The sequence below is a fragment of the Aquarana catesbeiana genome, linkage group LG07 (genome assembly GCF_042186555.1).
Source record: "Aquarana catesbeiana isolate 2022-GZ linkage group LG07, ASM4218655v1, whole genome shotgun sequence".
NCBI lineage: Eukaryota > Metazoa > Chordata > Amphibia > Anura > Ranidae > Aquarana > Aquarana catesbeiana.
The window spans coordinates 315,826,096-315,850,508 of record NC_133330.1 but is presented as its reverse complement, the minus strand read 5'-3'; the positions used below and the strand labels follow the sequence as shown (position 1 = coordinate 315,850,508).

Below are 24,413 nucleotides of genomic sequence, written 5' to 3'. Positions count from 1 at the left end.
GAGAGAGCTGATCACATTGGCCTCTGTACAATGTAGGAGCCGGACAGTCTACTCCTACTATAGTTTATTGCCTACTAGGCTGAGGAGGGGGGGAGATCACTGTTTGTATTGTTAATTGTAATTAGCTCCTGCTATTGTGAGAAGGTGTCCTGTGTTTATACTAATGTGTGAAGCTCGGTGACAACAAGTCTGACCTGTAGTGAAATCCTGATTAATCATACAATGCCCAGGAGGGCACGGAGTCACATCGGCTGCTTTAAGGGGTTAGTTAATTAGTTCATGTTAATTCTGTTTCTGGTTACAGTTGTATGGTTAGAGTAATATGAGCAGGAGGGGGGACCTCCTCTTCTACTGTATATAAGACTGTATTCTGGTTCTAATAATAAAGAGTCTGATTCCTGTTTGACCCTCCGTACAGAGCCTCGTCTCCTACTTGGGGGGGAAGAATTATCATAGTTGCCAACATTGTAAAAAAAAAATGTGGGACACTTTTGTGGCTGTAGGTGGAGCCGTAAATAATTAGGGGGCGGGGCATTCGTTTGTAGGCGTGGGTTAGTAAAAATATACAAGTACGGCGCGCAAAGCGTGCCGTGGCGAAAAATGGGCGTGGTTTACGCGTCATGGTGGGCGTGGCTTAAATGGGTGTGGCTCAAGAGGGTGTGGTTAGAGTCTGAGATGAATGAGGGATGGAGAGGGAAAGGGGGAGAGGGGGAGAGGGAAAGGGGGAGAGGGGGAGAGGGGGAGAGGGAAATGACGGGACAGCAGCCCCAGATCCTACACAATAAAAATATGTGTATTCTAGAAAGTTTAACAATCAGCAGATAAAGATACTCCAAACACCTGGTGTTAGCACTTCAATCATCCCGGCACCATGGTTGTTATGGTGTCAGGATGATTGAAGTGCAGTATTTCTATTATTACATTGTAATATAAAATTAAATCATTCAACTCACCATAATGCAGAATCAGTGGGAGCCCCGAGTGTGTCACCTGTCACGTCGCCTGCCACCAGCCGTCCGTCCTTGTATCAGGTGCCCCCAGCAGAGTTCGTCCTTGCATCAGGTGTCCCCAGCAGAGCCCCCCTCACACCAGGAGTCCCCAGCAGAGCCCCCCCCTCACACCAGGACTCCCCAGCAGAGCCCCCCCTCACACCAGGAGTCCCCAGCAGAGCCCCCCCTCACACCAGGAGTCCCCAGCGGAGCCCCCCTCACACCAGGAGTCCCCAGCGGAGCCCCCCCTCACACCAGGAGTCCCTGGCAGAGCCCACTCTCACATCAGGTGTCCCTGGCAGAGCCCCCCCTCACATCAGGTGTCCCTGGCAGAGCCCCCTCTCACATCAGGTGTCCCTGGCGGAGCCCCCCCTCACATCAGGTGTCCCCGGCGGAGCCCCCTCACATCAGGTGTCCCCGGCAGAGCCCCCCCTCACATCAGGTGTCCCTGGAAGAGCCCCCCTCACATCAGGTGTCCCCCAGTGGAGCTCCCCTTACATCAGGTGTGTCCCCAGTGGAGCCCCCCTTACAAATTCCCACAGCGGTGCGCCCCCCCTCCCCTACCTCAGAGGTGTCTTTTCGAATACCGCATGGCAAAACCCCCGCCCCTTTCCCTGGCAGTGGGGCGGAGGTAGGCGGAGTGAGGCGGGGCGGAGCGGGGCGGAGGGTGGGCGGAGTGAGGCGGGGCAGAGGGTGGGCGGCGACGGAGGAGCTCCGTCTAGCCCCCCCAGCCGTCTTCCTGAGCTTCTTCAAGATGGCGGCTGGCGGAGACAATGTCTCCGCCGGCCGCAGACCTCTAGCGGCGGCGGGCGGCGGGAAAAATCAAAAACCGGATTTTTCGGGACATTTCCTGGGACACAAAAAATTTGGGAATGGAGTGTAAGTCCCAGGAATGTCCCGGGAAATCCGGGACAGTTGGCAACTATGAATTATTCGTATGGGTTTCTTGTTCGACTGATTGGAGTGTTCGGTAGCTGCCTTTGTGTTCGGAAATGGAATTTCCTAAATAGGGCTTTTTTTCTCAGAGAATAGGTGCAGGAACTCCCCCTTTTGGGAGTTACCCATTGTCTTTGCCCCTACCTACCTGTGAGCACCAGTCCTTGGTTCCACCCCCTACCCACCTCCCAGCACTGCACCTTTTAGAGAATACAGAACCAAGTAACATTTGTGGTACTAAGTAATTTGGATGGAATTTGTTATTAATAACAAGAAAAGCAGTAAAATAGACCCCCCACAGCCAACAACAATAGACCCCCCAGCAACAATAGATCCCCCCCCCCCTGCAACAATGGACCACCTACAACAAAATACCACCCAGCAATAATAGACCCTCTAGCAGCCAAGTATAATAGACTGCTCCCTCAAAATAAGATCCCTCCCAGCGACAAATGACCCCCCCCAGCAACATAAGACCCACCCCAGCAACAATAGATACCCCACCGGCAACAATAGACCTCCCCAGCAGCAATCAACCCTTCTGCAGAAATAGATCCCCTCCAGCAACAATAAATCCATCAGCTGCCAGCATCAATAGACACTGTAGCACAACCCAGCACTCCTTGCCATTACATACATTCAGTGGTGAAGGTGCCGGAACTGCGTTACCCCGCGTTACCGCTGAAAAAAAGCCCTGGCTTTAACCCCTTTCATACTCGGGGTGTCGCTACGAAACCCATCAATTTAATTGTTTCTCAAAACTGTTACATTCAGCCTCGGTTCACATTTGTGCGATGTGGGAACCAGCGAGATTACAGCATCGGTTCCCGCATCGCATCTCCCCCGCAGGCAGTTTACATTGCCCTCTGCGAACCGTTGCGGGTATCAATACATTGTAAATAGAAATAATAGAAAACTAATGCGCACAACCACGTTCTCAACAGATCAAGGGTACAAAAATTAGAGAAGCTGCCAACATAAGAGGTGGTCTCACCCACCCTAAGGAGTAACGTAATAAAAAATATAAATATGTGGCGCTAGTCTAAATTAGCCGCTCATCATATCTCACCAAAGAAATCTCAATGTTTCCTTAATGCACAACAAATAATGATATCTTCTCCCATTAGGGGGCAGCTAAAACAGCCAAAATATTAAATACTAATGAACATAACATAATCCTCACATTAAATCATCCTATAAATAATGAGTTCCTCAATCAGACTAAGTAAAGAAATGTGGCCAAAAATATTAAGTGGTACTGATGGGAATTCAACAATGGTTCCTCAAGCTGTGTCATGAATTGTGCTAAATTTTCCTCACCATGATGCGTAAGAATAAAATTACAAAATAAATAAATAAATATAATGCTGATGAATAAATAACATGCAATAATGAATAACAAAATGTGCAAATCAATATCACATAAGTGTACAGAAAGTGATCAAGTGCATAAAAGTGACAGTAGTGCAGAGCTGTGCATATATAAAAATCAGATTCCGAACTGCACTCCAACAATATATATATATAACACCTCTTCCACATGAAAAAAATCCTTGAAATCTGAAAAAATGTGACATAAACTGTGATCAAGTCCAAAAATAGTAATGCTTCATGCAGTGTATTTTGAAATGTCCAGCCAGATGGTTAATAATCACATGCCAATAACGTGACTTGGTGCTGGATTCATTCACTTGACAAAACTGGTGCAGCACACAGGTGTTTCCCCCAGCCTCTCACCTTAAGCAGCGGCCCCCACTGGGCCAAGTCAGGCAGATAATTAATGTTTAGCTGTGAGGGATGATGATCCAGCAGCTGTCCCCTTCCTCCAAAGGATGTGCGTGGGTCAGATTCTCACTAACTAATCACCAGCGCTCTCACCGACCCCAAAATGATAATGAAGAAGGAGATGCTTCCATAGTGAAGTAATTTCAAAGCAAGTTTATTGTAAAAACATAGTAACTTACATGTATAAACGAAACTGTCAGCAGAAGTGAACAGCAGAGACAATACAAGCTTCCGGGTACGGCCGTCCCCTGGAAGCGTCGGCACCTGGCTCCTCCTACCCTGACGCGTTGCGTCACACCACGTGACTTTATCAAATGGTTTGAGGAGTCCGGTGCCTGTTAGCCGACTTATAGTAGCGCCGCCGTCATGGCAACGCTGTCAACATAGTTTACGTCCGGTTATGTGTGTGTGTTTAAAACCCGCTCTTCTGCATACAAGTAACATAACATTATCGGTGCTACTTCATACCATTATCATACCATTATCGGTGAATTGTTTACTTCCATCAACTATGTATGAAGTAGCACCGATAATGTTATGTTACTTGTATGCAGAAGAGCGGGTTTTAAACACACACACATAACCGGACGTAAACTATGTTGACAGCGTTGCCATGACGGCGGCGCTGCTATAAGTCGGCTAACAGGCACCGGACTCCTCAAACCCTTTGATAAAGTCACGTGGTGTGACGCAACGCGTCAGGGTAGGAGGAGCCAGGTGCCGACGCTTCCAGGGGACGGCCGTACCCGGAAGCTTGTATTGTCTCTGCTGTTCACTTCTGCTGACAGTTTCGTTTATACATGTAAGTTACTAAGTTTTTACAATAAACTTGCTTTGAAATTACTTCACTATGGAAGCATCTCCTTCTTCATTATCATTTTGGGGTCGGTGAGAGCGCTGGTGATTAGTTAGTGAGAATCTGACCCACGCACATCCTTTGGAGGAAGGGGACAGCTGCTGGATCATCATCCCTCACAGCTAAACATTAATTATCTGCCTGACTTGGCCCAGTGGGGGCCGCTGCTTAAGGTGAGAGGCTGGGGGAAACACCTGTGTGCTGCACCAGTTTTGTCAAGTGAATGAATCCAGCACCAAGTCACGTTATTGGCATGTGATTATTAACCATCTGGCTGGACATTTCAAAATACACTGCATGAAGCATTACTATTTTTGGACTTGATCACAGTTTATGTCACATTTTTTCAGATTTCAAGGATTTTTTTCATGTGGAAGAGGTGTTATATATATATATTGTTGGAGTGCAGTTCGGAATCTGATTTTTATATATGCACAGCTCTGCACTACTGTCACTTTTATGCACTTGATCACTTTCTGTACACTTATGTGATATTGATTTGCACATTTTGTTATTCATTATTGCATGTTATTTATTCATCAGCATTATATTTATTTATTTATTTTGTAATTTTATTCTTACGCATCATGGTGAGGAAAATTTAGCACAATTCATGACACAGCTTGAGGAACCATTGTTGAATTCCCATCAGTACCACTTAATATTTTTGGCCACATTTCTTTACTTAGTCTGATTGAGGAACTCATTATTTATAGGATGATTTAATGTGAGGATTATGTTATGTTCATTAGTATTTAATATTTTGGCTGTTTTAGCTGCCCCCTAATGGGAGAAGATATCATTATTTGTTGTGCATTAAGGAAACATTGAGATTTCTTTGGTGAGATATGATGAGCGGCTAATTTAGACTAGCGCCACATATTTATATTTTTTAATACATTGTAAATGGCACCCACATTATATACATATTGGTAAGGGAATCCAGAACCTTCATCCGCTCTCTAGTGCTATAAATGTCCAAGCAACAGGAAGTGGAATAAATTCACAGACACAAGCTCCATTTACACTTCTGTGTTATTTTTTTTTCTTTTGACCACATCACTTTAATACATCTAAAAGAAAAAAAAAAAGAAAAAACTTTACAAAGCCCAGAATTTTTCTTTAAAACTCTTACAACCCCCACAGTGACCACAGAGCAGGACATCAACCCCATCTCCCAAGTACAGTGCACTATTCCTCGTGTCCTCTAGGGGGCAGCAAAAAAAAAAAAAAAGAAGTCTCTGCGCTGCCAGAAACCAAGATGGCCGCTGAGGACAATGATGACATTTCTAAGTGACGGAGAAGAGGCTTATGGAATTCATAGATTCCAGACACGTGACCCGGAATTCACGTCAGCTGGCTACGACGTCAGTGAAGGTCCTCTGTTGCTGAGTGGAATCTGGAGTCATGTCTGCCCTCAGGATGACAAGGGTAAGCTGGGGAATGGGGGAGGAGAACACACCTTTCTTGTTTGTTTCTTCACAGAGACTCCCTTGTGCATAACTCCCAATTGTCCCTGATTTGGAGCAATGTCCCTCTGTCCCTCATTCCTCCTCATTTGTCCCTCATTTTGGTCTGATCTATATAGTTGTATATAAAATGCACTATTTACCTTTCAAAAAGTGTTTCCCAGTGCTAAACCTTTCATCCAATTTTTGAACGCGACCAAATGCATGATAAACGCGCCAAAATGCGTGCTAAGCGCCGCAACCCAAAAAGGCGCTGGAGCGCCTGCGGTGCGCTTGTCACTTGTCGGGCGGGCGGGCTGCCCTAACCTGTTGTGCAAAAAAAAAAAGCACACTTCTTTCTCGAACACACGATGAGAAAATCAACCGAAAAGTAGCGCTTTCGGAGCGATCGTCCGATAATCCGATTGTTAGTACGCAGCTCTGCAGAGCCAATCACAACACTTCATCCCAAATCATCTGAAGGGACAAACGAAAATGTTTCTCATAGGATACCAGAACGTGCGTCTTTTTGTTTAACCCCCCTTGGCGCCGGCCGTACGCAATTATGCGGCCTCTCTGCGCCTGGTCCTCAACATTTGTGTGAATTGCTGCCTATATACACCGGTGCCGAGAGCACGCGCCCACCACAGTTGCTGTCGCCTAACCGAAATCTCGCTATCGCTCGTTGCGATCGGGAGTTTTCGGACCACGTGACAGCCAATCACGGCGGTGATTGGCGGTACTGGACGACTGGAGCCCTTCCTGTGTTTATCTATGACTGACCCCTGTGCCCAGGCAGCTGCCAATCTGTGCCCACTCCAATGCCTACCACTGCCAGTGCTGCGTATCAGTGTCACGTATCAGTGCCCATCAGTGCTGCCTTTCAGTGCCCATTAGTGTCGCCAACCAGTGCCACCCATGAGTGCCCATCAGTGCCGCCTATCAATGCTGCATATCAGTGCCCACTCATTGGTGCCCCTGTATTAGTGCCTGTCAGTGCCGCATTATCAGTGCCCATCAGTGAAAGGGAAAACTTGCTTATTGGCAAATTTTTTTAACAGAAACAAAAGCAAAACTTTTATTTTTTTCAAAATTTTTGGTCTTTTTTTATTTGTTTAGCAAAAAATAAAAACCGCAGAGGTGATCAAATACCACCAAAAGAAATCTCTATTTGTGGGAACAAAATGATAAAAATGTAGTTTGGGTACAGTGATGGATGCGCAATTGTCATTCAAACTGCGACAGCGCTGAAAGCTGAAAATTGGTCTGGGCAGGAAGGTGTATAAGTGCCCGGTATTGAAGTGGTTAAACATATGCACCCTCTGGTCTGCAGATGCCAAGGAACTGCACTCCTGACCTTAGAGGGTATGCTGGGTCTTGTAGTTCATGGGCAAGGGAAGGCACAAGTTTTCAAAGCTTTCTCGCAGACCCCTTTCACACTGCCACAACTTGAAAGTCACGTTATTACGCCGTGACTTTGCCTCGATTTCAAGGAATGTCTGTGTAAACTCGAAGTCTATGGACCTCAACTCGCATTAAAGTCAGACCAAAGTAGTGCAGGGACTACTTTTGAAGTCTGTGAGACTTGAAGTCGCTCAGATATATATGGTTATCATGGGGGTACAACTTGTCATGCAACTCTGATGTGCAAAGTCGCAGAAAAAGTCGCACAAGTGTGAAAGGGGCCTAAAGCTGAACTCCAGACTTCCTTTCAGTCTTGCACAGTTGTAGCGGCTCCTCTCCTGGTCTAAAATGGCTTCCTCTGATTTCACCGCACACTGTGAGCTTCTCAAAATATTCTTAGATTATTTTTATACAGGGATTTATATAGCGCCAACAGTTTACACAGCGCTTTACAACTTGAGGGTAGACGGTGCAAATACAATACACTTTAATACAGTAGGGATCAGAGGGCCCTGCTTCTTAGAGCTTATAATCTAATATGCATTAAATGTTGCAGCCAGTCACAGTCTGACTGGAGGACATCCAGTATCATCTAGCTTCCTGGCCCGTCCCCTTCATTGTAAAATTTTTTTTGTGTTTTTTTTTCTATTAAAATAATAAACATGCTATACTTACCGTCTCTGTGCAGTTGGTTTTGCACAGTGCAGCCCGGATCCACCTCTTCTCGGGTGCCTGGCTGTAGTTCCTGGCCCCTCCCTCCTGCTGAGCGCCCCCCACAGCAAGCAGTTTGCTATGGCGGCACATGAGCCGCAGCTCCCTGTATCCATTCAGACACAGAGCTGCGGTTCGACCCCCCCCCCCCCCACCCCCCTCCTCCTGAATGGCTAACTGAATTTGATTGACAGCAGTGGAAGCCAATGGCATCATTGCTGTGTCTCAGCAATCATGAGATAGAGTCCCAGGCGGCCGAGACACTCATGGACTTCGCTGGATAGAGAGGAGGCTCAGGTAAGTATTTGGGGGGCCGATGCACACAGAAGACTTTTTATCTTGATGCATTAAGATAAAAACCTTCTGCCTTTACAACTCCTTTTAAGTTCTTTTAATTATGGAGGCTCATCATCTCATGTGGGGGTTACTTAAGGGGCGGTCTTCATGTAAATACAGTCTGACTAGGAACGCCTACTCCTCCAACATGACCTCTATCCATCAAAGCATTTTCATATTTGTATAACTCCTCCCCCAGATCCAGCCCGCTGCTTGCATCAGTGCTGGGACCTCTTGAGAATAGTACTGAGGCAAAGGGTGCTGCAATGTTTTTGGGAAGCTATGTACAGCACCCTGCTGGCCCCTCCCATCAGCCATGATCTGTTGGCATTGCATAGAAAAGCACAGAGACTCAGAGATGATGTCACTGGGTCTAAAACTAGGGTTTGTAACATTTGAATAGCATGTTGATGACGGGGCGAGGGAGGAGCTGGGGAAGGTGGAATATAAACGGTTCCTGTAGCCATTTACTGATGACTTAATTTATATTTATCACACGGAAGGAGGACGATGGTCACATGACCAAAGATGGAGACCCCGGCAGAGCAGACCTGTATTACCGATGGAGAATCAGCACTGTTTATATAGTGGAGGTGGTTGTACAGATGGTGGAGGTGGCTCCTCGGTACACACACCAGGAATGTTATCCATACACGTTACTAGAGTAAAGGTCAGCGAGGCAACGTCCAAGTCACCGATCGAGTGACGCCTCATATCTCTGCCAGGAACACATTCCAGGCATTATTTTCTCACTTGGGGACAAAGTCAGATGACAACCTGTTCTTCATATGGACTCTATATATATATTCTGTATAGAGGGCTTTGCCACTCCGAATCCAAGTATCCTGCAAAATACAGAATAATCCAATCTTTCTGTTATGTGACACAAATACTAGAAGGACCTCACAGAGCTTTCTGTAAAGGCACAGAGACTGAAATTGAAGTGGAACTTGAGATACAGCAGGTGATATTTAAAGGCTGATTCCACCCAGGGCCGCTGATGAGGGGGTTAGCACCTGCCCTCCTGTACAGGGCCTAAGCTCCAAAAATCCAACGGGGGGGCGGGGGGGTGGCCAGAGCAACAGGAGTGAGTGCAATTACTGTAACCAATCCCCTTGTGGCCCTCCCTGTGTTTACAATGCTTTCTGTACAGAGTGAGCTGGGGCCGCAGAGAAAGGAACGAGGAATCTGTCCTCAATCTCTTTTTCAAGTTTGAGGTTTGAGACACATATGCGGCTCTGGTTTGCAGTCCGGTGTATTTGTGTTCACCAGTTCAGGTGAGATTTTTTTTTTTTTTTTAAATACCTGAATTCGCACCTGAACCGGACCCAAAAGCACACAGGACCCTTTTCAAAACGGCACCGTGGCTCCATTTAAAGCCAGTCACACTCAGATGTAAAAACGCATATGTGTGAACCCAGCCTTAGACGTTGAGTGTCTGTTTATACCCCTGATAATTCACCAACCCCACAGGGCTGTTGATGATAAAAAAAAAAAAAAAAAAAAAAAGGAAAGGAAACCCAAAAAAACAAAATTGCAAAAAATAAAAAATAAAAAATAAAAAAAAGTAAGGGCTCATTCTCACAGGTATTCTGGTTGCATGAATGAGTGATTTGTTCATGTGGCTGGAGCCGCCTGTTAGGCTTGGTTCACTATTCCTGTCGGCTTTGCTGTACAGGGCCCAGAGATGGCTAACAACAGCCCTGACTCCACCTTTTGTACTATGTACCTCGGTACAGACGGGGAGCTGGAGGAAGAGTCTGCAGAATTGCTGGTGCAAAGCTTTGCAGGCTCCTGTGCAAAACAATAATACAGGCACTTTTTCATTGTAAATACATGTGCATTGTACCTGTAAAATCCTAACGACATCCCGAAACCGAGTCAACACCCATGCGTTGTCATTTCAGCCACACACTGACATCACATGATGTGAACAGGAATACGGTGTGATTCCTATGGGAATCACATGCGGTGTTTGTATCACACCAGTGTGAACTCATTCTAATTAAGATGGCAACCTGGAAAATAAATGTGTTTTGACTTGTCACGCAGCTTTGTGTCACAAGTCGCAGCAATGTAAACCAAGGCTAAAGGAAGACTCCAGTGTGTGTGTGTGTATATAGATATATAGCTCTATCTATATTATAGTGCCTTGAAAAAGTTGTCATGCAACTAAAAACGTAAATGTATTTTATTGGGATTTTATGTGATAGACCAACACAAAGTGGAACATAATTGTGTAGTGGAAGTAAAATGATAAATGGTTTTCAAAACATTTTACAAATAAATATGTGAAAAGTGTGGTGTGCATTAGGGTTGTCCCGATACCACTTTTTTAGGAGTACAAGTACTGATACTTTTTTTTCAAGTACTCGCCGATTACCGATACTTTTTTTTAATGTCACGTGACAGTGTTTTTGTTTTTTTTTTTAACAGTGTTTTCTTTTTTTTTGGGAGGGGGGGGGGGAGGGGGTGAACGGTGTATGTGTGTGTGTGTGTTTTTTGTTTTTTTTTTTGTTTTTTTATTTACAATTTTTATTTTTTAAAATATTTTTTTTTTATTCTTTATTGCAATGTGCGTGTGTGTGGTTTTTTTTTTTTTTTTGTTATTTTTTTTAATCAGCCCTGTTGGGGGGCTTTGGTGAGATATCAGGGGTCTTAACAGACCTCTGATATCTCCCCGTTGAGACAGAGAAAGAGACAGAGGATAGAGATTCCCCAGTCCCTTTCTCTGCAGCCTCAGCTGTACTGAGAATGAATGTAGAGAAGACAGCGGCTCCTCTCCATTCATAAACTGACACATCGTAATCACAGGAGATTACAATGTTTCAGTTATGTGAATGGACAGAGTCAGCTGACTCTATCCATTCACAAAGGAAGGAGGAGGAGGACAGCACAACGAAGGGGAAAGAGAAGGAGAGGGGGACAGCAGAACGGAGGGGGACAGAGAAGGAGAGAGGAACGGAGGGGGACAGCGGAGAGGCACATAGAAGGAGAGAGGAACGGCGGAACGGAGGGGGACAGCGGAGGGGGACAGAGGAAAGGAGGGGGCATGGAGGAGGATGCAGTGACAGTCAGCGGTGACCGATCACCGCTGTATGTCACGAAAGCCGCTGGGGGAGAATCTTGTAACTCCCCCACGCGCCGATCACAGCTGTCTTCTAGGTATCGGGGGAAGCATCGGGAGCATTTACCCGAGTACAAGTACTTGGGCAAATGCTCGGTATCGGTGCCGATACCGATACTAGTATCGGTATCGGGACAACCCTAGTGTACATTTGTATTCAGCCCCCTTTACTCTGATACCCCTAACTAAAATCTAGTGGAACCAATTGCCTTCAGAAGTCACCTAGTTAGTAAATAGAGTCAACCTGTGTGTAATTTTATTTCCGTATAAATACAGCTATTCTGTGTAGCCCTCAGAGGTTTGTTAGAGAACCTTAATGAACAGACAGCATTATGAAGGCCAAGGAACACACCAGACAGGTCAGGAATAAAGTTGTGGAGAAGTTTAAAGCAGGGTTAGGTTATAAAAAAAAATATCCCAAGCTTTGAACTTCTCACGGAGCACTGTTCCATCCATCATCCGAAGATGGAAAGAGTATGGCACAACTGCAAACCTACCAAGACTTGGCCGTCCACCTAAACTGACAGGCCGGGCAAGGAGAGCATTAATTTGAGAAGCAGCCAAGAGGCCCATGGTAACTCTGGAGGAGCTGCAGAGATCCACAGCTCAGGTGGGAGAATCTGTCCACAGGACAACTATTAGTCATTCGCTCCACAAATCTGGCCTTTATGGAAGAGTGGCAAGAAGAAAGACATTGCTGAAAGAAAGCCATAAGAAGTCCCATTTGCAGTTTACAAGAAGCCATGTGGGGGAAACAGCAAACATGTGGAAGAAGGTGCTCTGGTCAGATGAGACCAAAATTTAACTTTTTGGCCTAAAAGCAAAACGCTATGTGTGACGGAAAACTAACACTGCACATCACCCTGAACAAACCATCCCCACTGTGAAACATGGTGGTGGCAGCATCATGTTGTGGGGATGCTTTTCTTCAGCAGGGACAGGGAAGCTGGTCAGAGTTGATGGGAAGATGGATGGAGCCAAACACAGGGCATTCTTAGAAGAAAACCTGTTAGAGTCTGCAAAAGACTTGAGACTGGGACGGAAGTTTACCTTCCAGCAGGACAACAACCCTAAACATACAGCCAGAGCTACAATGGAATGGTTTAGATCAAAGCACATGTATATATTAGAATGGCCCAGTCAAAGTCCAGACCTAAATCCACTTGAAAATCTGTGGTAAGATTTGAAAATTGCTGTTCACAGACGCTCTCCATCCAATCTGACAGAGCTTGAGTTATTTTGCAAAGAAGAATGGGCAAAAATGTCCCTCTCTAGATGTGCAAAGCTGGTAGAGACATCCCCAAAAAGACTTGCAGCTGTAATTACAGTGAAAGGTGGTTCTACAAAGTATTGACTCAGGGGGGCTGAATACAAATGTACCCCACACTTTTTACATATTTATTTGTAAAAAAATTTGAAAACCATTTATCATTTTCCTTCCACTTCACAATTATTTGCCACTTTGTGTTGGTCTATCACATAAAATCCCAATAAAATACATTTATGTTTTTGGTTGTAACATGACAAAATGTGGAAAATTTCAAGGGGTGTGAATACTTTTTCAAGGCACTGTATGCTTCTTGGATCATACAGACCTGCTGTATACGTGGTGTAGAGCTGTTTGAGTTTAGATGCAGTATGGACCATTTTTTACGCAGAATCTCTTCCTTCCAGCAAGATTCTGAATACCAAAAATATATGTGCACAAGGCCCAACACTCCTTCATGTGTTCAATGCCAAAGAGGCTTTAGAGTCTGCAATGATGGAACAGCAGGGAGGTGGGAGCTGTGAACTATCCACCCTTCCCCACACCCCCAATATAATCTGTCTTGTATTGCAGGGAACTGAAAATTTTATATCTTTAGGAACCTGGTAGAGTTTATCTAAATTCCAGCTTCCCTATGTACCGATATGCCATTAACTTACTTCTGTTGCACAAAAGCTTTCTATGTGTTTTAGGACAAGGCCTGTTAAGACACAGGAAGTAATTCACCAGCTGACCTCATTAGCACACATCCTGTGTTTTGTCAATCTGCAACCCATCCGATTAGGTAACGGAAGTGACGTTCCGTCGGCTGAATACTTTGCATGCGCAGGTTTGCTAATCTGACAGAACACCTGCAGTCATAAGATGCCAGCGGACATCCTACTACACACAGTCTTGAATTTCACAGTCATTTTACCAATAAAGTGAACGTGTATATAAATAAACATGGTATATTCAGATCTGTCATGCTGTTTTCATGTTACATTTTCAAAGTGTAAAGGTTTAAGGCTGATCAGTGTGGGGTGTACCAAGATGGCCTCCGCCACCTTCCTACTGCTGGTGTCCAGCATTACGGATGTTAATATACTATATGTATTTATATCCGTTTATTGCTAAAATGCCTGTGAAATTCAAGACGTAGCTGGGTGTAGTAAGATGTCCACTGCTGCCTTCTGACTGCAACTGCTCTGTCAGATTAGCAAACCTGCTACGAATGTGCAGTAAGTATTCAGCTGATAGAAGTGGAAAGTCACTTCCGTTACGTAATCTGATGGGTCGCTGACGAAACACCGGCACCTGCCCTTCCCCTCCAGATTACTACCACCCACCTCTGTACTGACATGCATGCTGTAGTATTGAAAACAGAAATGTGTTCCTGTAAGGCTAGGTGCACACTTGTGCGATGCGGGAACCAGTGCGGGTTCCCGCATCGCATGCCACTCGCAGGCAGTTCGCACTACCTTCTGCGAACCATTGTGGGTGTCAGTGATGGCCCGTCCATATGGGGCGCAGGGGCACCGCCCCCCTAATCCATGCGCCTGGCCCCTAAGCTACATAAAGGGTGCCGGACACATGCATTCCAATGGGTTTTTTATTTTATTTTATTTTTTATTTTTTAGAAATGCATGATCAGAGCCCGAGGCTCTAATTGGCTTCAAAAAGGTTGAGTTTGGGGCACAGCGCACTGCGCCCTGAGCCCACCCAGTTATGTGACAATAGCAAATTAATATTCGCTATTGTCTTCCTGATTCTCCTCCCGGACAATCAGGAAGTGGGTCCTGAGACCTGTCACCAGATTGGCCGAGAAGAGAAGCGTTCCTATTGGCTGCCAGGGAGGAGACGCAGGGGAAGCCGTCGAAGTTGAGGAGGAGGAGATGCAGAGTAAAGCTGACTCCCGGAGAAAGCGCTGCCTGTGACCTAGATGGGGGGGGGGGGGGGGGGGGGGGCGATGGAAGTGCGGGACTGATGACCGACCGGGGGTGCTTGGCGGCGGGTGGAGTGTCTCTCTCCCCCCCCCCCCCCCCCCCCCCCCCCCCCCAAAAAAAAAAAGATACCACCAGTCGCCACTGGTGGGTGTCAATGTAAAGTAATAACCCCTCCAGATCGGTTTGCAGATCGTAGTGTGAACTGTGAAACGGTACAGGATTTCAGTACGGACCAAAGACAGTTGAGTACTATCCATGATGCTTTTTTTATTTGCACTAACATATAATTTTTCAGGACAAGCTTTTGTAGTATGTCCCCTTCTTCAAGGTCCCAGCAGTACTAATGGGGACATACCCCGAAAGCTTGTCCTGAAAAATTGTATGTTAGTGCAAATAAAAAAAAGCATCACGGATAGTACTCAATTGTCTCTATCGCAGTTGCACTAATATGGCTACAATCACCTCAAGCAGTGCGGACCGAAAAAGGGTCATGTACCGTTTTGGTCCAAATGCGATGCGAATTCAGCCATACAAACTGCAATGCGATGGAAATCACATGCGATGTCTAACATCGCACCAATATGAACCCAGCCTAATGGGGGCCCGTACACATGACCTAAAAATCAGACAACTTTTTTTTTTTTTGCATGCTAGTCGTATATCAAATTTGAGAGGTTACTAAAGTTACGAAAATTCTCGTATGACAGAATAAAAAATTGGAAGTGATGTAATGTGTTATTGTAGATTTGTATTGTATTTTCGAACGACAACTGTACTGATTAAATAAAAATCGTACGATCTGGTATCGTACAAGAAAAATTTTCGTGCTTGTCTGATCGGATAAACTGTTGTGATCGGCTGTCGAAAGCTCTGTACTAACGATCCGATTATCGCACGATCGCTCCAAAAGCGGTATCCTTTTGTCTGATTTTCGGATCGTGCGTACGGGCCCTGAAGCTCACCATACACTTTATAATCTGATTGCACAGGGCGTGTACTAATGAGGTCAGCTGGTGAATTACTTCCTGTGTCTTAAAAGTTTTCATGTCCTAAATCTATATACCAGGAAGTCATGAACATTTCTATGGAACAAGCTGGAGGCCGAGGTAAGGCCTTGTCTTAAAATACATAGAAAACTTTTTTTCTTTTCTGCAACAGAAGTACATTAATGGTATATATTGATTGGTTCATAGTGAAGCTGGAATTTAAAAAAAAAAAAAAAAAAAAAGGTGAACGTGTTCATTGAGAACTACAAGCCGACAGCTGCAAAAGATGTCAGGACTTGCAGTTCATTAATACAAAGAGCTGAAGGGTGTGGCGTATCAGAAGATTGAGGAGAGTTGTTGGAAAAATAGATTGGTTTTTGTGTCTAATTATCTGTGACTTTTGTGCAGGTACTACAACACATCGCTAAACAAGGCTGGAGAGCCCAGTCCACGGCCCCCCACACTGCCGTCTCTGCCTCCGCCTCCGCCTCCTCCCATCCTGGCTACAGCTTCGGTAAGTTTCCACTATCTGCAGATTGGCATTATAATTAGCATCTGAGGCATTCATCAGGGAGCCTGGGTAGAATTTGGCAGCAGGTCTAAATGGGAGGCACAGGTAATTCCGTGTTATAGGGAAACAAGGTCTGGCTTGTAAACAAGTAATTGTTCTTGATGAAAGAAGTTTCAGAAGGTACTGCTATGTGTGTAGTAATAACAGATCAGCTTATATTGGCAAAAGCACATATGCAATACATCTCTTAGGCCTAGGGTTGGGGGGGGGGGGGGGGGGCATAAAAACATGTGACTGAGCCACATTTTTACTGCCCCCCACCCCCCTACCCCCCAAGGTACAAAGGCAGCCGTACGGGGATATACACATCCTACGAATGTGATGTGGTGCACCACAGTGCTGCAAAAGTTATCTCTTCTATTGTTTCATCACAGCACCCATGGAGTGTGACCTGTTCAAGTGCAAATTACATAGTTGCTGCATAACGGTGGGCTTAATGCCTCCTTACTTCCCGTCCAAACAACCTCTGAAAAGTTATCCAATGTGGATTGCTCTTCAAAGGATTAACAAGCCCTTGCACATGCACATTATCCCATGTTTTGTCTCCCGAAAGTTCTACAAGTACAGAAAAATACTGGTTGATCTTGCTGTAGTGAGCTGCCTGTGTCTCACTGAAATCCCAGGTCGTGTTGTCATCTCTGCCGAGTTTTCCCTTGATGGACTACAGAACACCTTCCCTTCTCCATAAACCTCCCTTGTTTACATTCATCTTTGAGCCCCCATTCACATTGGAGCGACTTGTCATGCGATTTGACAGGTCCAGCCTATTGTCGAAAGTAGTTCCTGCACTACTTTTGGCGATATCGGGTGCGACTTGCAGAGACATTTGTGCATGAAGTCAGACAACCAGCATCTTCAGATGGAAGTTAGCATTGACATCCTCTGTGTTTCATTTTATTTTTTTTTTTTTTGCCATGTGTAACTGCACATTGCATATTCTTTTTTGCTTTGCTGAAGAATTCTTGATGTGTTTTGTCTACACAGAGCTCAGCGAGCAACAGAAAGAGTTTCAGGCTACAGCCCGAAAATTTGCCAGGGAAGAGGTCGTTCCAGCAGCCGCTCATTATGACAAAACCGGGGAGGTGAGCTGCGTTATTTCTTTGTATCGATTACAAAGGATTGCAATTTTATTAAAGCAATTCTCTCTTTTGCCTTAGTATCCGGTTCCCCTCATCAAGCGGGCCTGGGAACTTGGTTTGATGAACGGACATATTCCAGAAAGCTGCGGTAAGTTTTAAGCTCCGCCCCCATGGCCACTTCTTTAATTCACAGTTTCCTGTGAATGACTTGAACTACAAGTATCATCAGCCTCTGCGGCTGACGGCTTGCAGTTCTGAATGGCCTTCAAAGTCGCTGATGAGCGGCCTCGTAGTTCATTCACAAGCTTTGCGGCATATAAACAGCCCCTATGCAGGTACAGGCTGAATGCTGCACGGCTTGTTTGCAGGAGTCCAGCATTTCACCCCTGATTCACTGTTCACAGGTGAAATGCTTTTCAGGCTCCTTGGGGAAAAAATAATAAATGCACATTTTTTTTTCCCTACAAAAATATGTGCATTTATTATTTGTTTCCCAAAAGGTGAACTTATCCTTTTTAAAGTGGAAGAAAAAAGGCCAACACTAACTATTCTTAAAAACATTCCATCCCCCCTCCTCCTACCTAGCCTGCATTTCCTCTGTAAAAAAAAAACTGTGTTCTTACCTTTTTTAATGTGTTCTGTTCTAGCAACGTAATTCTTCAGCTCCAGCTCCCCTGTGTTAGTGAGCAGCTGCTGCAGGGGAGAAGAGAGAGCGCCGACAATGGTTGGACCATGAAAGCCTATGGGCTCCCAGGATTTACAGCCATTATTGAGCGCTCCCTTACACAGGGAAGATGGAGCTGCAGGATCATGTGACCTGACCAGATTGAAGAAAAATAAGTATACAGATCTTTTTAACACTGGGTAGGCTAGATAGGTAGGAGGAGGGAGAGGAAACATTTTTAAGAATAGGTAATGTTGGGCTTTTCCTCCACATTTGCTTTTAAGTTATGTAAAATACATTCAGGGTGCATCGAGACAATAAGGTGGGGGTTGAACATGTCTGCACTCCAAATTAAAGTTCTGCTTAAAGCAAAACTTCACTCAAAAGGGGAAGTCCTCCTCCTCCCTCCCTCCTCCTCCCTCCTCCTCCCTCTTCCCCCTTTCTCCCTCTTCCCTTCCTCCCTCTTCCCTTCCTCCCTCTTCCCTCCCTCTTCCCTCTTCTCTTCCCTTCCTCCCTCTTCCCTTCCTCCTTCCTCCCTCCTTCCCTCCTTCCCTTCCTCCCTCTTCCCTCCTTCCCTTCCTCCCATCCTCCCTCTTCCCTTCCTCCCTCTTCCCTTCCTCCCTCCTTCCCTTCCTCCCTCTTCCCTTCCTCCCTCTTCCCTTCCTCCCTCCTTCCCTTCCTCCCTCTTTCCTTCCTCCCTCTTTCCTTCCTCCCTCTTCCCTTCCTCCTTCTTCCCTTCTTCCCTTCCTCCTTCTTCCCTTCTTCCCTTCCTCCTTCTTCCCTTCTTCCCTTCCTCCTTCTTCCCTTCTTCCCTTCCTCCTTCTTCCCTTCTTCCCTTCCTCCTTCTTCCCTTCTTCCCTTCCTCCCTCTTTCCTTCCTCCCTCTTCCCTTCCTCCTTCTTTCCTTCTTCCCTTCTTCCCTTCCTCCCTTCCTCCTTCTTCCCTTCTTCCCTTCCTCCCTTCTTCCCTTCCTCCTTCTTCCCTTCTTCCCTTCCTCCCTTCCTCCTTCTTCCCTTCTTCCCTTCCTCCTTCTTCCCTTCTTCCCTTCCTCCCTTCCTCCTTCCTCCCTTCTTCCCTTCCTCCTTCTTCCCTTCTTCCCTTCCTCCTTCTTCCCTTCTTCCCTTCCTCCTTCTTCCCTTCTTCCCTTCCTCCTTCTTCCCTTCTTCCCTTCCTCCTTCTTCCCTTCTTCCTTCTTCCCTTCTTCCCTTCCTCCCTCTTTCCTTCCTCCCTCTTCCCTTCCTCCTTCTTTCCTTCTTCCCTTCTTCCCTTCCTCCCTTCCTCCTTCTTCCCTTCTTCCCTTCCTCCTTCTTCCCTTCTTCCCTTCCTCCTTCTTCCCTTCTTCCCTTCCTCCTTCTTCCCTTCTTCCCTTCCTCCCTTCCTCCTTCTTCCCTTCTTCCCTTCCTCCTTCTTCCCTTCTTCCCTTCCTCCCTTCCTCCTTCTTCCCTTCTTCCCTTCCTCCTTCTTCCCTTCTTCCCTTCCTCCTTCTTCCCTTCTTCCCTTCCTCCTTCTTCCCTTCTTCCCTTCCTCCCTTCTTCCCTTCTTCCCTTCCTCCCTTCCTCCTTCTTCCCTTCTTCCCTTCCTCCCTTCTTCCCTTCTTCCCTTCCTCCCTTCTTCCCTTCTTCCCTTCCTCCCTTCCTCCTTCTTCCCTTCTTCCCTTCCTCCTTCTTCCCTTCTTCCCTTCTTCCCTTCCTCCTTCTTCCCTTCTTCCCTTCCTCCTTCTTCCCTTCTTCCCTTCCTCCTTCTTCCCTTCTTCCCTTCCTCCTTCTTCCCTTCTTCCCTTCCTCCTTCTTCCCTTCTTCCCTTCCTCCCTTCCTCCCTCTTCCTCTTGCTCCCCATCTGATTCTAGCGCAAAGGAAAAAAAAAAGGTTCCTGCATCCTTTTTTTTTTTTTTTTTTTTTTTTTTTTTTTTGTGAATCCAATGCGAGCTCAGCTATACAACTATATGGCTGAATTTGCATTGCACAGACATCGCATGTGATCTGCACCAGCAATGTGTGTGAATAACATGCAATATCTGTGTTTGCATATGTGATATGAATCCAGGCTTAATGCTGTAGAAAAGTAAAACAATGTAAAAATAAATGCGGGGGAAAATCTTTAATATTTCCCCCTGCCTTCTTCACTAAAAGGGGTATTGTCCCGATGATTTTAGCGAGATCCTGGAGAATGCGAGTAGCCTTTATCTTACAAGATGTCGATCTCGTGTTAGAGCATAAAGTGAACTTCTTGGGGTTCCCTGGGATCTCACTGGAACTTGGGGGTGTTATAAATATATACAAATTAATGGGTTGGCAATGCACCAAAAAGTCCTAAAAAGGGAGATGCACAGCATTTTGACTCTGTGCACATTACTGTGTGTTGTGGTGTGCTGCAACACTGGTGTGTTAGAGCTGCATTGCCTTAGTTCGTTGGGATGCTATTTAATATGAGCAGCAGTGAAGTGTGCTAATGCATGTAACGTGAGCTGCATTAATGTTATTACAGCGGAAGAATGTGTTTCAGCCCTTAGAGAATGAATAATTTCAAAAGCAGTTAGGGAGGTCAGGGATGGCTTCTTTTTCAGCAATTTTTTTAGGCTAGGTTCACGCAAGCAGTGGGAAGGCTTGTAATCACATGCCTTCATGCAGCTGCAGAAAAAACACAAACATTTTTTTTGGGGGTACCATTACAACTATGTGGTTTCTCTGCAGCTACACTTTCTGAAAACGTGTAGAGACCTTTTCCCTGTGTTTTCAGAGGGTACAGCAGCCCTGTGCACCAGCAGAAACACCCGCAGGGAAATTGTGTAGATGTGAACCAGGGCTTACTGTTTAGGTGAATGTAATTAGCTTGAAGGATATGTTCACCTTTTTAAAACCCCTTTTTTTTTTTTTTTTTTTTTTTTTTTTTTTTTTAGGAGCCTGTAGAACATTGCACTTTCAATCAGCAGATCACAGGTGCAATATTAGGCTTCTGCAGACTCAGGTGTAGGTGTCTGCTCATACCTCATACGGACAGTTACACAATGATGGAAGGACTCAAACTACCTAGAGCGCTCACTAGCTCCCTAGTAGTTCATTAAGAACTAGGGGTCGGGGGTGTCGATCTTAGTCTCTAGTAGGCTGCCTTGGCGACTCCAGGAGATGTTAGCAGACCCCGAGGGTCGCTACCTATTCCTAAAGGGACATGTGGGAGAGGCTCAGTTTACGCTGGCCACCCTTTATGCCCCCAATGAGCAGCAGGCAAGCTTTATTAGGAAAACAATCAAGAAACTGATGGAATTCAAAGCAGGTCAGCTGATCCTGGGGGGAGATTTTAATGCACCCCTAGATCCCTCAGTGGACACGTCTTCTGGCACTTCCTCTTTGTCACAGTCTCACCGAAAATGTATTAAACAATCTATGCACGAGGCCCATCTAATTGATATTTGGAGACTCCAACATTCGGGAGAGAGGGATTACACCTTCTTCTCCTCCCCTCACAAAGTATACTCCAGAATAGATCTATTCCTGCTGCCACATGACCAACTACACCTGGTGGAAACATCCACAATTGGTCAGATTACATGGTCAGACCATGCGCCAATCCACCTCACATACACACTCACCGAGAGTCCATCCCCGAGGTCTCTCTTCTGGCGCTTAAATGAGAGCTTGCTGCAGATTCCGGAGGTGCTGGGAGATGTGTCCAAAGCCATAGATACATATTTTCAGGAAAACGATTCCCAGGACTGTGACCCCGGTATTTTGTGGGAAGCGCACAAGTGTGTGATACGGGGTATACTCATTAAACATGGGGCCACTATCAAAAAAGAGAGGAACGCACGGCTTACCAAGTTACTCTCTGACCTATCTGCATTGGAATTGCAACATAAACAGTTGCCCAATCGAGACCTTGAACTGAAATTGGGGACTTTGCGAGCACAAATTACAGACCTACTTCTCTATAAAGCAAAAGCTGCTCTGCAGTTTTGCCGCAAGAGGTCTTATGAGTCGGGGGAGAAATGTGGTAAGCTGCTGGCCAGATCGGTAAAGGAAATTAAGGCAGCCTCGTACATTCCGCAGATAACATTACCAAATGGTAGAAAGGCCACCTTGCCAAAGCAAATCGCACAGGGCTTTGAAACCTTTTATTCTGACCTATACAATCTCCCCTCTCCTCCCTCCAGTCTAGCGGATATTGAAAAATACATTTCGGAAGCCCGAGTGCCCTCACTACCTGAGGAAACCCAGTCCCTGTTAGAGGAACCAATCACATTACAAGAATTACAAACGGCAGTCAAATCCATGAAGATAGGTAAAGCACCAGGTCCCGACGGCTATACAGTCCAATACTACAAGACTTTCTTATCGGTATTAGGCCCACGACTCGTGACATTTTTCAACACACTAGGGATGAGTTCTAACTTCCCTAACGATACTCTTAAAGCTCATATTTCTCTAATTCACAAAGAGGGGAAAGATCCATGCTCATGTGGGAGCTATCGACCCATATCTCTTCTAAACATCGACCTTAAATTATTCTCTAAAATCATAGCAACTAGATTGGCGTCACATCTCAACTCCCTGATCCACCTAGATCAAGTGGGATTTATCCCTACCAGAGAGGCCAGGGATAATACCATTAAGGTCCTTAACCTTGTCCATGTAGCTAAGACTAGGAAAATCCCCAGCATTTTTGTTAGTACCGACGCAGAAAAGGCCTTCGACAGGGTGCACTGGAACTATATGTTCTCGGTGCTCCGTCAGGTCGGCTTAGGAGACAGAATGATGAAATGGATTGGTAGCATCTACTCGATTCCATCAGCACAAGTGAAGGCCAATGGTGTACTCTCACGCCCCTTACCCATTAGGAATGGCACGAGACAAGGGTGCCCTTTGTCTCCATTGCTATTTGCCCTTTCCCTTGAGCCCTTCCTATGCAGAATTAGGTCGCACCCGGACATAACAGGACTTCAAGTAGGTAACACACACTACAAGATCTCAGCTTACGCTGATGATCTTTTGTTCTCCCTAACAAATCCTAAAATTTCCCTCCCCAATCTAATGCGAGAGTTCAAAACATATGGGGAAATCTCAAATTTAAAAATAAACTTCACTAAATCTGAAGCTATGGGTGTTTCAGTCCCCCCCAGCATACTGACTGACCTCCAGTCAAACTTTAAATTTAAATGGACCTCATCAGCACTAAAGTATCTGGGCACACTCATCCCTCCAGATGTAACAAGAACATTTGATCTAAACTTTCCTCCACTATTGGCAAAGACCCGGGCATTGTTAGATAGATGGCATTCGGGCTTCCGCTCCTGGTTCGGGAGATGCAATTTGCTTAAAATGAGTATTTTACCGAAATTCATTTACCTTATTCAAGCCTTACCAATTCATATCCCGTCCTCTTTCTTTAAACAGACCCACGCACTCTTTACAAGATTCATATGGGCACACAAAAGACCTCGCTTACGCCGCCTACAGCTAACCCTACCCAAACAACATGGGGGATTGGCAATGCCCAATATTCGCTTGTACTGCATGGCCTCGCACCTGGGTCGTATACTCGACTGGAGGAGAAATAGTACCTCCAAATTATGGATCAACCTCGAACAATCACAGTCGAGTGTGCCTCTTGGGGGGGCACTGTGGTGTGTAGGCGATCTCCCAAACACTCTGAAAACTCACCCTCTTATAGGAACCACCCTGAGGAACAGCCACCAAATTGCCTTCCACACAGCTCTCACATCAAAGACCTCACCCCTATTTCCAGTTTTGGGCAACCCAAAATTTGAACCAGGTATGGAAGCAAGGGAAATAACGTCTCTTGGAGAAACAGGGAGGGATTGCGCAATCAAATTCATTAGCGGTGGGAAATGGCCGACTCTAGCAGAACTCTCTAACCCAACGGGTATGTACCGTCTCTCTTTCTGGAAAGCACTGCAACTACACCACTTTCTCCGCTCACTCCCAGACCCGCATAACTTTACCCGAGACCTAACGCCATTTGAGGCACTATGTTCTGAGGACACCCCATTGGCCCATATTTTATCACAAACGTACTCCCTCCTAAATACACCAACGAAGCAACCGCATTTGACTTGTCTTACCAGTTGGGAAAAAGACCTACGCTGTACCTTTTCACCCTCACAAAGGGCTCGGATCATTACCCTCTCCCTCAAATCCTCGCTATGCGCCAAGATACAAGAATCCAACTTTAAACTGCTCACTAGGTGGTACATGACACCATCTAGACTAAAAAAATGCTTCCCGGACTCCTCTGGGGTATGCTGGCGATGTGAAGAGGAGGAGGGAACTCTGATCCATGTCTTTTGGACATGCCCTAAGATACAGCCCTTCTGGG

The 24,413-nt window shown here is 45.7% G+C and overlaps 1 protein-coding gene across 1 annotated transcript in view; it reads left to right on the top strand.

Moving 5' to 3' along the window:
- Positions 1-5,840: 5,840 nt before the first annotated feature.
- ACADM (acyl-CoA dehydrogenase medium chain) overlaps positions 5,841-24,413 on the top strand; it is a 45,260-nt gene continuing 26,687 nt past the window's right edge. Inside the window, exons 1-4 of the mRNA XM_073593719.1 lie at positions 5,841-5,997; positions 16,179-16,284; positions 17,326-17,423; positions 17,499-17,568. Coding sequence (XP_073449820.1) covers positions 5,974-5,997; positions 16,179-16,284; positions 17,326-17,423; positions 17,499-17,568 — 298 coding nt within the window. The 5' untranslated portion in view covers positions 5,841-5,973. The remainder of the gene's footprint in view (positions 5,998-16,178; positions 16,285-17,325; positions 17,424-17,498; positions 17,569-24,413) is intronic.